General features: G+C 36.7%; 1 protein-coding gene across 1 annotated transcript in view; it reads left to right on the forward strand.

Moving 5' to 3' along the window:
* The window catches only part of metap2a (methionyl aminopeptidase 2a), a 13,468-nt gene extending 557 nt beyond the window's left edge, over nt 1-12,911 (forward strand). The window contains exons 2-10 of the mRNA XM_073837810.1: nt 613-678; nt 3,549-3,651; nt 4,594-4,755; nt 4,977-5,158; nt 7,132-7,226; nt 7,312-7,408; nt 7,489-7,592; nt 11,371-11,486; nt 12,214-12,911. Of these exons, the coding sequence (XP_073693911.1) occupies nt 613-678; nt 3,549-3,651; nt 4,594-4,755; nt 4,977-5,158; nt 7,132-7,226; nt 7,312-7,408; nt 7,489-7,592; nt 11,371-11,486; nt 12,214-12,466 (1,178 nt within the window). The 3' untranslated portion in view covers nt 12,467-12,911. The remainder of the gene's footprint in view (nt 1-612; nt 679-3,548; nt 3,652-4,593; nt 4,756-4,976; nt 5,159-7,131; nt 7,227-7,311; nt 7,409-7,488; nt 7,593-11,370; nt 11,487-12,213) is intronic.

Consider the following 12,911-nt stretch of genomic DNA (forward strand, 5'->3'; position numbering starts at 1 on the left):
ATAGAACAGTGTAGCATACTACTGCTGAAAAGGTTTATCATTTGTTATTATCATTTATTTTTAATATATACAACGTTTTACACAATTAAATGTAAAAATAAATTGTAAAAACATGATAAAATTCAGCCATAATATGTCTTGCCATTAAAATAGCCATAGAAGCTGGAATGGTGTTAAACACAATTATATTTAATAAATACATAACATTAATATGTAATACATACAGTACATGCATATATATATATATATATATATATATATATATATATATATATATATATGTACTATTTGTAATATATTAAAAAATATTGTAAATAGTCTATATAATGTGTATTTTTTATGTATACAGGCTTTGTCACATGACTTTGTTTAATATCACTGAGATACTACTTTAGTACGTGTGTGTGTGTGTGTGTGTGTGTGTGTGTGTGTACACACACACACACACACACACACACACATAAACACATGCATAAACACATGCATAAAGTTTTATAAATTTTTATTTTTTTCCAGTTTTAGTAATTAGTACCCCAATTATTTGCAGTATACAGTTTGCTAGTGACCCATTGTGAATATTGACATTTTAATTGCACATCACTTGTTTCTCAGACGGTGAGGAAGCTGATAATGTCGCTGGAAAAAAGAAGAAAAAGAAGACAAAGAAAAAGAAAGGACGTAAGTTTCTTTTCTCATCTTCTCGTACATTATGTTCCCCGCAGGACCAGAGTCTGAGCAGTGCTCATTGGTTGCCAAAATGCCCTTGCTCTTTGCTGATTGGACAAGATGTTAGATAATGACCGCTGAAGAGAAATGAGTAGTAATCAGTTATCTGTGAAAATGGGACAGTGTCAGTGCAGCACCTTTGAATGCGTGACAGTACAGGGACCTCCGGACAATTCACTGAAGTGTGTGTGTGCGTGTGCTGGTGTTGATGGGGGCAGGGAGCACGTTTGACTGCCAATGCAGTGGACTGGCTTGAAGCCAAATCGCTGTGCCTCTGGGAAAATCCTGCAGTGCAGGCTTTATTTCAGCGGAGGATTTTGAGCGGGTCCCAAGTGTCATCAAATGCTTTGTCATTATTTAGCAGATATTTATCAGAGTCACAACATAAAACGTTCAAGTCAACATGAAACACTGATGTTATCAGGTAGTTTTTCCACCAACTTTCAATGGAATATTATAGCTGACAGGTCTTCTTATTTGTCTTAAATTTTAGTGCACTGCCTACCTAAATTACATTTTTAGAAATCTCAAACTGATATTTATTCAGACACCTTCAACATTTCTCACATTACAACAGTTTATTCGCTATAGTTTAGAAAATGGTAATAAAATATGACAAGAACTCAAGAGTTAAACTGTGTCAGAACAAATTCATCTTGAAAATGTCAGATAACTTTGATAGAAAGGTATGTAAGGAATTAGATTGAATAGCTGTCAGCTGTTAAATTCAAGTACACAATTAGATAATACCAATTTAGGTCAACCAATTCCAAGCAAAGCTTAATTTTGTTCAGTTTGTGGCGTAAAAAGTTTGCATTAGCAATTAAAGAAAAAAAAAAAAAACACTTAAGCAAAACATGTTCAGGTCAAAATGTCTAAATAATTTTAGGTCCCAAATTTTATCAGTTTTACTGGTAGTCCAATGTATGAAGAATTTTTGGGTATAATATGTCACAGTTTACTTTATTTTGCTATCCTCACTTACATAAATGAACTATAGTGTCCTGCACCTACTAGTAATAAACATATCTGGTGTCTGAATATTTTTGGTTTGACTGTAGGCAATACAGATGATACAGATAACGGCTGGAAAACGACTGAACAGATTTTAACCACAAGGCATACACTTGCTGACTAAGAGGCACGTGACAAATGAAAACAAAATGTGAGTCGGCTCAAAATATCAAAAATGTAGATGGAATCGTAGTCTAAAGCTAAAAAATACAATAGCTCATACAATACAATACATGAGTTCCTGTGAAATCGGTCAACTCTGACTGCTTAAAATCTGTAAACTGGCTCTGACTTTCAGCAAGTAGCGTTGACTCCTCTAGAATAAATATCTAGGCTAAAGTCATGTAGCGTATTCAAGCCTTAAAGGGATAGTTCACCCAAAAATTTAAATTTCACCATTATTTACCTCAAACTGAACACTATGTGCTTGGCTCTGAGTTGAAGAATGTTCAACTTTGGGTAAAACGCACAGCTCATTACTGTCACTTTTTTCCCAGCCATCCAATCACAGTAGAGGAGGGGCGGGGCAAATACCACACAGACCAACCAATACATCCTGCTTGTATAACAACAACAGACAACAACAAGAAGCACAACAACGGAACAAAATCATTTGTGACCCTGGACCACAAAACCAGTCACAAGGCCCAATTTTTTTTGTTTATTTGTTTATATATATATATGTATATAATTATATGTATATTACTAATCAAAAATTAAGTTTTTATATATTTACAGTAGGAAATTTACAAAATATCTTCACGGAACATGATCTTTACTTAAAGGAGTAGTTCACATTCAGAACAAAAATTTACAGATAATGTACTCACCCCCTTGTCGTCCAAGATGTTCATGTCTTTCTTTCTTCAGTCGTAAAGAAATTGTGTTTTTTGAGGAAAACATTTCAGGATTTCTCTCCATATAGTGGACTTCTATGGTACCCCCAAGTTTGAACTTCCAAAATGCAGTTAAAATGGGCTCTAAACGATCACAGCCGAGGAAGAAGGGTCTTATCTAGCGAAACGATCAATTATTTTAAAACATTTACAACCTATATACTTTTTAATCTCAAATGCTCGTCTTGCAGTGCTAGACAAGACGAGCATTTGAGGTTAAAAAGTATATAAATTAAATTTTTTTAAAGGAAATAACCCATCATTTTGCTAGATCGTTTTTTTCCCCGGCTGTGATCATTTAGAGCCATCTGAAGCTGCATTTTGGAAGTTCAAACTCAGGGGCACCATAGAAGTCCATTATATGGAGAGAAATCCTGAAATGTTTTATTCAAAAAACAATTTCCTTACGACTGAAGAAAGAAAGACATGAACATCTTGGATGACAAGGGGGTGAGTATATTGTCTGTAAATTTTTGTTCTGAAAGTGAACTACTCCTTTAACATCCTACTGATTTTTGGCAAAAATCGATCATTTTGACCCACACAATGTATTTTTGGCTATTGCTATAATGCTACTTAAGACTGGTTTTGTGGTCCAGGGTCACATTTAAAACAAGGGCCAGAACAAGTTCTTTACATTGTGTCGCCATTTTCATATTCAGAAATAAACTGGCTGCGATATCACTTACTATTAACACTTCTGCGGATATTCCGTATTATAGTAACCAAAGCGTCTCAACTGAAAAAAGCTGCACCACTGAACGACTAAAAACACTTTGGTGGACACGCATCCTTACATAGTATGGAAAAGTGCAGCGTGAACATTCTGCAAAATACTTTTTTTTTTTTTAGTTCCACAGATGAAATAAGGGTGAACTGTCACTTTAAATCTATCTACCGTCTCTCCTATAGCCAAAACCCAAACGGATCCTCCATCCATCCCCATCTGTGATCTGTACCCCAGCGGTGTGTTTCCTGTGGGTCAGGAGTGTGAATACCCTCCGTCACAGGATGGGTAAGAATGTTTTGTCTTTTCTCAATGTGAATACACTCTTTAACGCCCTCAGGTCACCTTGTACTTCTACGGACGGCTGTACCTCGTATTACCCTGTGCTGTGTGTAATATTATATCGCTGAGACTACTGACATAGAGGTCACTCATGTTCCCTCGCGCCTAAAGTACTCCAAAAATAGTTGTGATTGCTGTGTGTGCGAGGAACAGCTCATAAACTTAAACTTCCTCACTTCATATCGTCTCGTACCAGAGTCCTGCGCAGTCTTCGAAAGCATTTATGGGCTATAAATTTATGTTCTTGACCTGACTTTGCCTTATTGTAAACCATAATCATCAGAGAAGGAGCAACCAATCAGACCTTTTTTTATGCTAGTCTAATATCTCACAGAAAGGAATTTTTTAGCAATAGCCAAAAATACATTGTATGGGTCAAAATTATCAATTGTATTAATTTTATGCCAAAAATCATTAGGATATTAAGATCAGATCCTGTTCCATGAAGATATTTTGTACATTTCCTACCATAAATATATCAGTAATAGTAATATGCATGGCTAAGAACTTCATTTGGACAACTTTAAAGGCGATTTTATCAATATTTAGTTTTTTTGCACCCTCAGATTCAATTTTCAAATAGTTTTATCTCAACCAAATATTGTCCTATCCTAACAAACCATAAATCATTGGAAAGCTTTAATTGACCCTTTTGACTGGTTTTGTTGTCTAGTGTAACATTTAATGGCACATCCACAAAAATGCACCATTTCTTTTTACTCCAGGTAATCAAATACCCATTATGAGAATTTTTAAGATTTTCCAATCCAAATAATGGCTTGAGAAACATTTACAGGTCCATCTTTAATAGCGTTTATATGATGATGGTTATTCTGGAGGTAAATAAATGTTCTTGCTACATCATAAAATGTTTTTTGGACCTTTCAGGCGTAGCGCCGCTTGGAGAATGAGTAATGATGAGAAGCAAGTGTTGGATAAAGCCAATGAGGAGATGTGGAGTGACTTTCGGCAAGCAGCCGAAGCCCATCGACAGGTGCGGCAATATGTAAAGAGCTGGATCAAACCTGGAATGACTATGATTGATATCTGGTGAGTACATTATGACACTGATATGTGTAAACCTGCAGTGTAAATTTTTTCTTGGGATGAAATGCAAAAATGTAACGTCCCCGGCCTAGTTTTAAAAATATCAGTTGAGGTGATGCTATTTATTAAAGAATTAAGCCCAAGCGTCCAATTTTGCTGGTTGTTTTTGATATTAATCACATAGTTGACAGCTCATTACACATCCTATTATCATGTTTTCTCAGTGAGCGCTTGGAGGACTGCAGTAGGAAGTTGATCAAAGAGGACGGTTTGAACGCCGGCCTGGCCTTTCCTACCGGGTGCTCGCTGAATAACTGTGCTGCTCACTACACACCAAACGCTGGAGACCCTACTGTCCTCCAGTACGACGATGTGTGCAAGATTGATTTCGGCACGCACATCAACGGTATGGCCATGGGCGTCACTTTGTTTTAAAAAGTAGGCTGGCTGAGATGCCATTGATGATAATGCTAATTATGTTCATTTTAATTTTTACTGTCATCCATTTTACTGTAATGTTTTCATGGTCATCCAAGATGTCTTTCTTTCTTCAGTCGCAAAGAAATAATGTTTTTTTGAGGAAAACATTCCAGGAGTTTTCTCTATATAGTGGACTTCAATGGTGGCCAATAGTTTGAAGGTTCAAATTGCAGTTTCAATGCAGCTTCAAAGAGCTCTACACGATGCCAGGCGAGGAATAAGGGTCTTATCTAATGAAACGATTTTCTTTAAAAAAAATAAAATTTATATACTTTTTAACCACAAATGCTCATCTTGCACTAGCTCTGTGTTGCGCATCCACAACTTCACGCATTACATAATCATGTTGGTAAGGTCACGCGTGGTTAGTTCTTCACGTTTACTTTAGTTAAAAAAGGTTGGAAAGACTGAAGATCATTTTCTCCTCCAACTTCAAAATCATCCAACATTGTTGTTTTACCTTTTTTTGTAAAGGTCATTTGACTTTCTTTGAATGTTCAATTTGTAAACACTGGGTCCTGGGACCTTTCCAACATCATCATGTAATGCGCAAGTTCTGCGCTGGTGCAAAATGAGCATTTGTGGTTAAAAATTATATACATATTTGTATTGTTTTAAGAATTTCCAATCGTTTTGCTAGACAAGTCCCTTATTGCTCGGCTGGGATCATATAGAGCCCATTGAAGCTGCATTGAAACTGAAATTTGGACCTTCAACCCATTGGCCATCTTTGAAGTCCACTATATGGAGAAAAATCCTGGAATGTTTTCCTCAAAAACCTTAATTTCTTTGCGACTGAAGAAAGAAAGACATGAAGATCTTAGATCACGTTTGGTAAATTATCAGAAATTTTTTATTCTGGAAGTGAACTTCCTTTTTGTGTATTTGGTGTAATGCAATGTGTTTACGTGGTTTGAGGTTCAAACAACACATTATTTTCCAAATACTGTACATTATTGTTGCTCCTCTCTGTCCCGCCTTTCTGAAACATGTCAATTGTTGCTCATCGTTCTGAAAAGCACGCTGTGCTCTGATTAGCCAGCTATCCAGTGCATTGTGATTGGCCGAATACCTCAAGCGTGTGACGGAAATGTTACGCCCCTTACCATGTTGTGATGCCATGTCCCGGTACAACGAGATAAAAACAATAAAAACCAATTACAAACGAGGCATTTGTTGCATCCAGTGAGGATGTAATTACTGATTATAATGACTACAATACTGCGACTGTGCCACATAAACATGACACCATTGTCTGCATTCGTGATCATAAAAACGTCATACAACAAGTGCAACTCTACACTGCTCAAAACTCGCATTTGAAAAGAAAAAATTCTTAAGTATGAAAATGTACTTGCGGGCTGTGAGTCAGAAGCACCAGACGCTTTATAGAAACAGCCTTTGTGCACAGTATTCTCCCAGCCCTTAGTAAAATGGGCTGCACACACTTGAATATTTTCATTGTAATGTTCTGGAACAGTGTTGTAAATATAACTTAACCACTGATTTTTAGTTGTGTACTCATTTGGAAGGCCAAACTAAGTAAACACACAGCGTCTTCATGACATGGCGGCGGCAGCTGCAACAATACTACAGCGAGAATAAAAGTTACGCCTTCTTTTTTTGTGTATACATTCGGGAGGTGTTATGCAAATCTTCCCACACAGTGATGTAGATTTGTGGGGGCGTGTTTAAATGAGCCGTTTTAGGAAAGCTTTGTAAAGAATATCTCTTTCGGTTTGAGACTTTAATCTTTGCAACTTTATAGATCTTATATATGCAAACTGCTTGTAACACTCCAAAGAAAGAGGAAAACATGAAATCGCATCATATGACCCTTTAAATATAAATAGTGTTGAACTGTGTGTGTGTGTGTGTGTGTGTGTGTGTGTGTTGTAGGCAGGATCATTGACTGTGCCTTCACTGTCACCTTCAATCCAAAGTTTGACCGTTTGCTTGAGGCTGTGAGAGATGCTACTAACACAGGCATCAAGGTGAGTGTGTGTGTGTGTAATTGACATGATAAAGTTATTTTGTGTGTGTGTGTGTGTGCAGAAGTAATATTTTCTCTTTCTACAGTGTGCAGGTATAGATGTACGTCTTTGCGATGTTGGAGAATCAATACAGGAGGTGATGGAGTCGTACGAGGTTGAAATAGATGGAAAAACGTATCAAGGTATTGACTTAAATTATTTATTGCAAATGCTTAATACTAAGTTTGATCCCTTAAGTGCACATCTTGTGTGTATTTTCCAGTCAAACCTATTCGGAATCTGAACGGACACTCTATTGGTCAATATCGGATACATGCTGGTAAAACAGTGCCTATTGTGAAGGGAGGAGAAGCCACCAGAATGGAGGTGTGTGTTTGTTGATGTCATATAATTTATAGGTAACACTTTACAATAAGGTGTCATTTGCTAACATTAGTTAATGTGTTAAGTAATATGAACGAACAATGAACAATACATTTATTACACTGTTTATTAATCTTTGTTAACGTTAATTAATAAAAATACTAATGGTTTGTTCATGTTAGTTCACAGTGCATTAACTAATGTTAACAAACACAACTTGACTTTAATAATGCATTAGTAAATGCTGAAATGTACATTAACTAAGATTCATTAATGCTGTAGAAGTATTGTTCATTCTTAGTTCATGTACTAGGGTTGTGCCGATAGACGATAGTATCGTGTATCGACGATAGTCAGAGATATCGCCTGTTGCTGATGCCTTTGACGATAGTAAGACGATTATTATCATTATCCATCAAAAAGGCACCTAACTTTAGCGATGCAGCGCGGAGAGTCGGTTCTAGGATGCCTCAGAAACTTGCCGCGGTATAAACACACGCATAGAGTAGATAGCGCCGCAGATGTGTACAGTGAAAATGGGTAAGAGATTTATTCATCATACAGTGTACATAGATTAAGTGTAGACTTAAGTGTAGACAGTCATTAGGATAACAGAGGTAGTAAAATGTGGTTTAGGCTGAAATAAATATGATATATCAGAATCTGTCTGTATATAGTAGACATAAACATTCACCTCAGTAACATCTGTATGCGTTAACTAGAATTACGATGCAATAAAATGGCGCTAAACATATGCACGTGAATTACACGCACGTCGCTTCTCCACATGCTATATGAACTGAACTACAACATGAACTGATGACAAAGATCAGACATATAGCGGTAGCATTATCGCAATATGACGGGTACAGAAAGATACATTCATTTACATTCAGGCACGCACATTTACCACTCACTGAAGATAGCAGAGAATGAAACCGAAAGTAAACTTGAACAGAACAACCGTCAGCGCTCTGTACACGCACAACTGTGTCACAAGTCACATGCACTACCCTTACAAAACGAATAAAGAATTTATTACATATTGACACATTTACATATTATTAAACAAATTAGCACGATAGTATCGTGTATCGGCGATCTCAGAGGCTGACGATAAGACAATATGAAAATTGAGCCCAACACTATCATGTACTAATGTAGTAAACTAATGAACCTCATTGTAAAGTGTTACTCAATTATATTGCATTAAAGGTGTCTGTATCACTTTGGCTATGTCTGGAATAGCAAACAACTTTTACAATTTACGCAGTATGTGTACTTTGCCCAGTATGAATGGAATTTTACACCTAATCTTGAAGGTGTACATTTCATTTTAGCTATGTTTAGAATAGTATACTAGATTACTCCTCTTACTATTTCTGCCATGTGGAGTAATACTGCATGGAAAAACCGTATCCCATAATGCACTGTACTCATCTTGACCTTTCACAAATTGACCAGAACCATGTCTCAAACCTTGACATCATTTTAATTTCTTAAAACATGCGCTTAAAGGGATAGTTCACCCAAAAATGAAAATTTGATGTTTATCTGCTTACCCCAGGGCATCCAATATGTAGGTGACTTTGTTTCCTCAGAAAAACACAAACGAAGATTTTTAATGAAAACCGGTGCAGTCTGCCAGCCTTATCATGGGCGTGGATGGGCACCAAACCCTTTAAAAGTAAACAAAAACATGCACAGACAAATCCAAATTACACCCTGCGGCTCGTGATGATACATTGATGTCCTAAGACACGAAACGATCGGTTTTTGTGACAAACTGAACAGTATTTATATCATTTTATATCATTGATACACAGCCACGTCCATCTGTCATGAGCACGAGTTTGGCATCAGTCACGTCACATGTGCACGCGCTCTGTCGTAGAATACGCAAACGCCGGAAGCGATCTGTTGCATGTATACGACACTCATTGTTTCCACTGTGCACAGAGATTGTGGGTATAGCGGCTATTCAAAATGGTAATTACTTGCGCGTATCCTGATTGTTTAAACCGATTTAAAGCTAAAAGATTACGTTTGCTTGCGCAAACTCATCCGGGACTTTTCACTGATTTCCCCTTACGGCGTTTGCGTATTCTACGCTAGAGCGCGTGCACATGTGACGTGACTGATGCCAAACTCGTGTTCCTGACAGATGGACCTGGCTGTGTATCAAAGGTAAAAAATGATATAAATACTGTTCAGTTTCTCGCAAAAAACGATCGTTTCGTGTCTTAAGACATCAATGTATTGTCACGAGCCGCAGGGTGTAATTTGGATTTGTCTGTGCATGTTTTGGTTTACTTTTAAAGGTTTGGTGCCCATCCACGTCTATGATAAGGCTGGCAGACTGCACCGGTTTTCGTTAAAAATCTTTGTTTGTGTTTTTCTGAGGAAACAAAGTCACCTACATCTTGGATGCCCTTGGGGTAAGCAGATAAACATCAAATTTTCATTTTTGGGTGAACTATCCCTTTAATGTTTGTAATGGTTGCTTGTCACATTTGTTATAAACTTTTTCCCCGCCAGTGTTTTTAAAAAAAGTTGCCAGGATTTTTGATCATTTTCACTAAAATATCATGGCCCCCAGAATATTACTACATGAACTACATTTTGAGCAAAGAGCTGAGAAAATCATGTTTTTACCAACTACTTCTGGATCATATTCAGTATTATGATCAAAGCAAAGATGCAGTAGATTGCTTCCATCAGTCCATCAGCACTCCCAAAGCTTCACAGTCCTTTACCACTTCCTGGATTGAAATTTAATTGTTTATAGTCGATGATCGCATTATTTTTCATATGCATCTACTTACATACATTATGAGATTGTTTGTTTGCATACCCTGGTCCCTATGCTAAAGCTTTACCAATATTTTCCATTTAAAATAGCGAAATTTAACAAAAAAGTCAAGTATTTTGCACTGGTCATTTATAACGGACAATTAACATTTCTATCGTAAATTGTCAAATATTAAATGTTTAAACAGTTAAGTAATGCCGGCTAGTTTTAACACCAGTCTTGATCATATTTCGATTGTTTTAACACACAAAACTTAAATAAAAATGGCTTTTTCAGTTTTATTAATGACATAAGGTCAAGTGATTACAATGTGGTATACTACCATTTAAAACTTATGTTCTTGCTTACGATTTCACTGTACACTATTTGTGTACAGTAGCATATCATCATTGCTTACTGCAGTGTTAAAGGGATAGTTCACACAAAAATGTAAATCCTGTCATTAATTACTCACCCTCATGTCGTTCCAAACCTGTAAGACCTTTGTTCATCTTCGAAACACAAAAATTCGATATTTTTGATTAAATCTGAAAGCTTTCTGGCCATGCATAGGCCGCAACACAACTGCCACGTTTTTATTTGCTTTTCGCACAAAAAGTATTCTCGTAGCTTCATAAAATTAAGGCTGAACCACTGATGTCACATGGACTACTGTATTTTAACGATGTTCTTACTACATTTCTGGACCTTAAACATGTCAGTTGCGTTGCTGTCTAAACAGGGTCAGAAAGCTCTCGGATTTCATCAAAAAAATCTTAATTTGTGTTCTAAAGATGAACGAAGGCTATGGGTTTGAAATGACATGAGGGTTAGTATTTATTTGGGTAAACTATCCCTTTAAAAAGCTGTAATTATACTTTCTGAGAAGTAAAACTCAAAAGTTTAAATCTTATTAAGTTCATCATCCTGTTATAGAATGAATATGTAAATATTTTGACAGCCTCTTTATTAATATCCTTTCACGCCCAGGAGGGGGAGGTGTATGCTATTGAGACGTTTGGCAGCACTGGTAAAGGAGTGGTGCATGATGACATGGACTGCTCACATTACATGAAAAACTTTGATGTGGGACATGTGCCAATCAGGTAAGAGCCAATGATAATCAACCGGTCATACTTTGGTGCATTTCTGGGAAAAAAAACAGCAGCATTTAAGGAAAAGTTTTAGGTTTATGTACACAAACTATTTACACATAGAAAGCTGTAATTACATAGAAATAATTATTTATGCATTTAATAAAATACAGCAATTTATGCTATAGTTTTAGGTTTTATTAAAGGATAAGTTCACTTCCAGAACAAAAATTTACAGATAATTTTCTCTAACCCCCTTTATGTTCATGTTTTTCTTCAGTCGTAAAGAAATAGTTTTTTGAGGAAAACATTTCAGGATTGCTCTCCATGTAGTGGACCTCTACGTTGCCCCCAAATTTGAACTTCCAAAATGTAGTTTAAATGCAACTTCAAAGGGCTCTAAATGATCCCAGTTATTCAAAAATCGTCCTACATCAATGCAGAAGTACCGAGTATTTTTAACCTTCAATCCGTTGAGCACCATTGAAGTCCACTATATGGAGAAAAATCCTGGAATGTATCCCCCAAAACAACGTTTCTTTGCGACTGAAGAAAAAAAGACATGAACATCTTGGATGACAAGGAAGTGAGTAAATTATCTTTACATACATTTTTGTTCTGGAAGTGAACTTCTCCTTAACAAATTTGCACCGAATGCGACAATTATTTAAGAATGGTTTTGTAAACAGGATTAATAAATTGAAGTACATTTTTGTAATCTTTCTTTAATGAACTTCAGGCTTCCCAGGGCAAAACACTTGCTAAACGTGGTGAACGAGAACTTCGGCACCCTGGCGTTCTGTCGCCGTTGGCTCGACCGTTTGGGCGAAAGCAAGTACCTAATGGCCCTTAAAAACCTGTGCGACCTGGGCATCATCGACCCCTACCCCCCTCTCTGTGACGCCAAGGGCTCGTACACAGCTCAGTTCGAACACACTATCCTGCTCAGACCTACGTGCAAGGAAGTCGTGAGCCGTGGAGATGACTACTGAGACGTACATATGCAGAAACACTCATACTCCAGTCCCATGCAAAAACATATAGGCATTCTTTAAAGAAACTAGTTTAAAACCAGAACTGCTGTTAAGGAAATGACCATACAGCATATACTTAGCATTAAGTTAGGCATGAAACTACTATGCATGGGTACGAGTTAGTGCCCCAAGTAATGTTTTCGAAGTGAGCGAGATAAAGACTTTATACTCTGTGTAGTGAATGAGAGAATGTAAAGAGTATGGCTGCTTGGCTTTACGTTACTGAAGGGCTTTTGCGAGGAAAAACTAATTCATCAGGAAATAAATCCGTTATGCACACAGCTTGTACAGTTTTTTTGATATTTGTGTAATATCAAATGACTGTCTCATCTAGTACCTATTACATTTTGAACTCCCTGGATTATTTTTTAAAAACAGACTAAATAAATTGTACAATACTTCA

The sequence above is a fragment of the Garra rufa genome, chromosome 4, assembly GCF_049309525.1.
Source record: "Garra rufa chromosome 4, GarRuf1.0, whole genome shotgun sequence".
In the NCBI taxonomy this organism is placed as follows: Eukaryota; Metazoa; Chordata; class Actinopteri; order Cypriniformes; family Cyprinidae; genus Garra; species Garra rufa.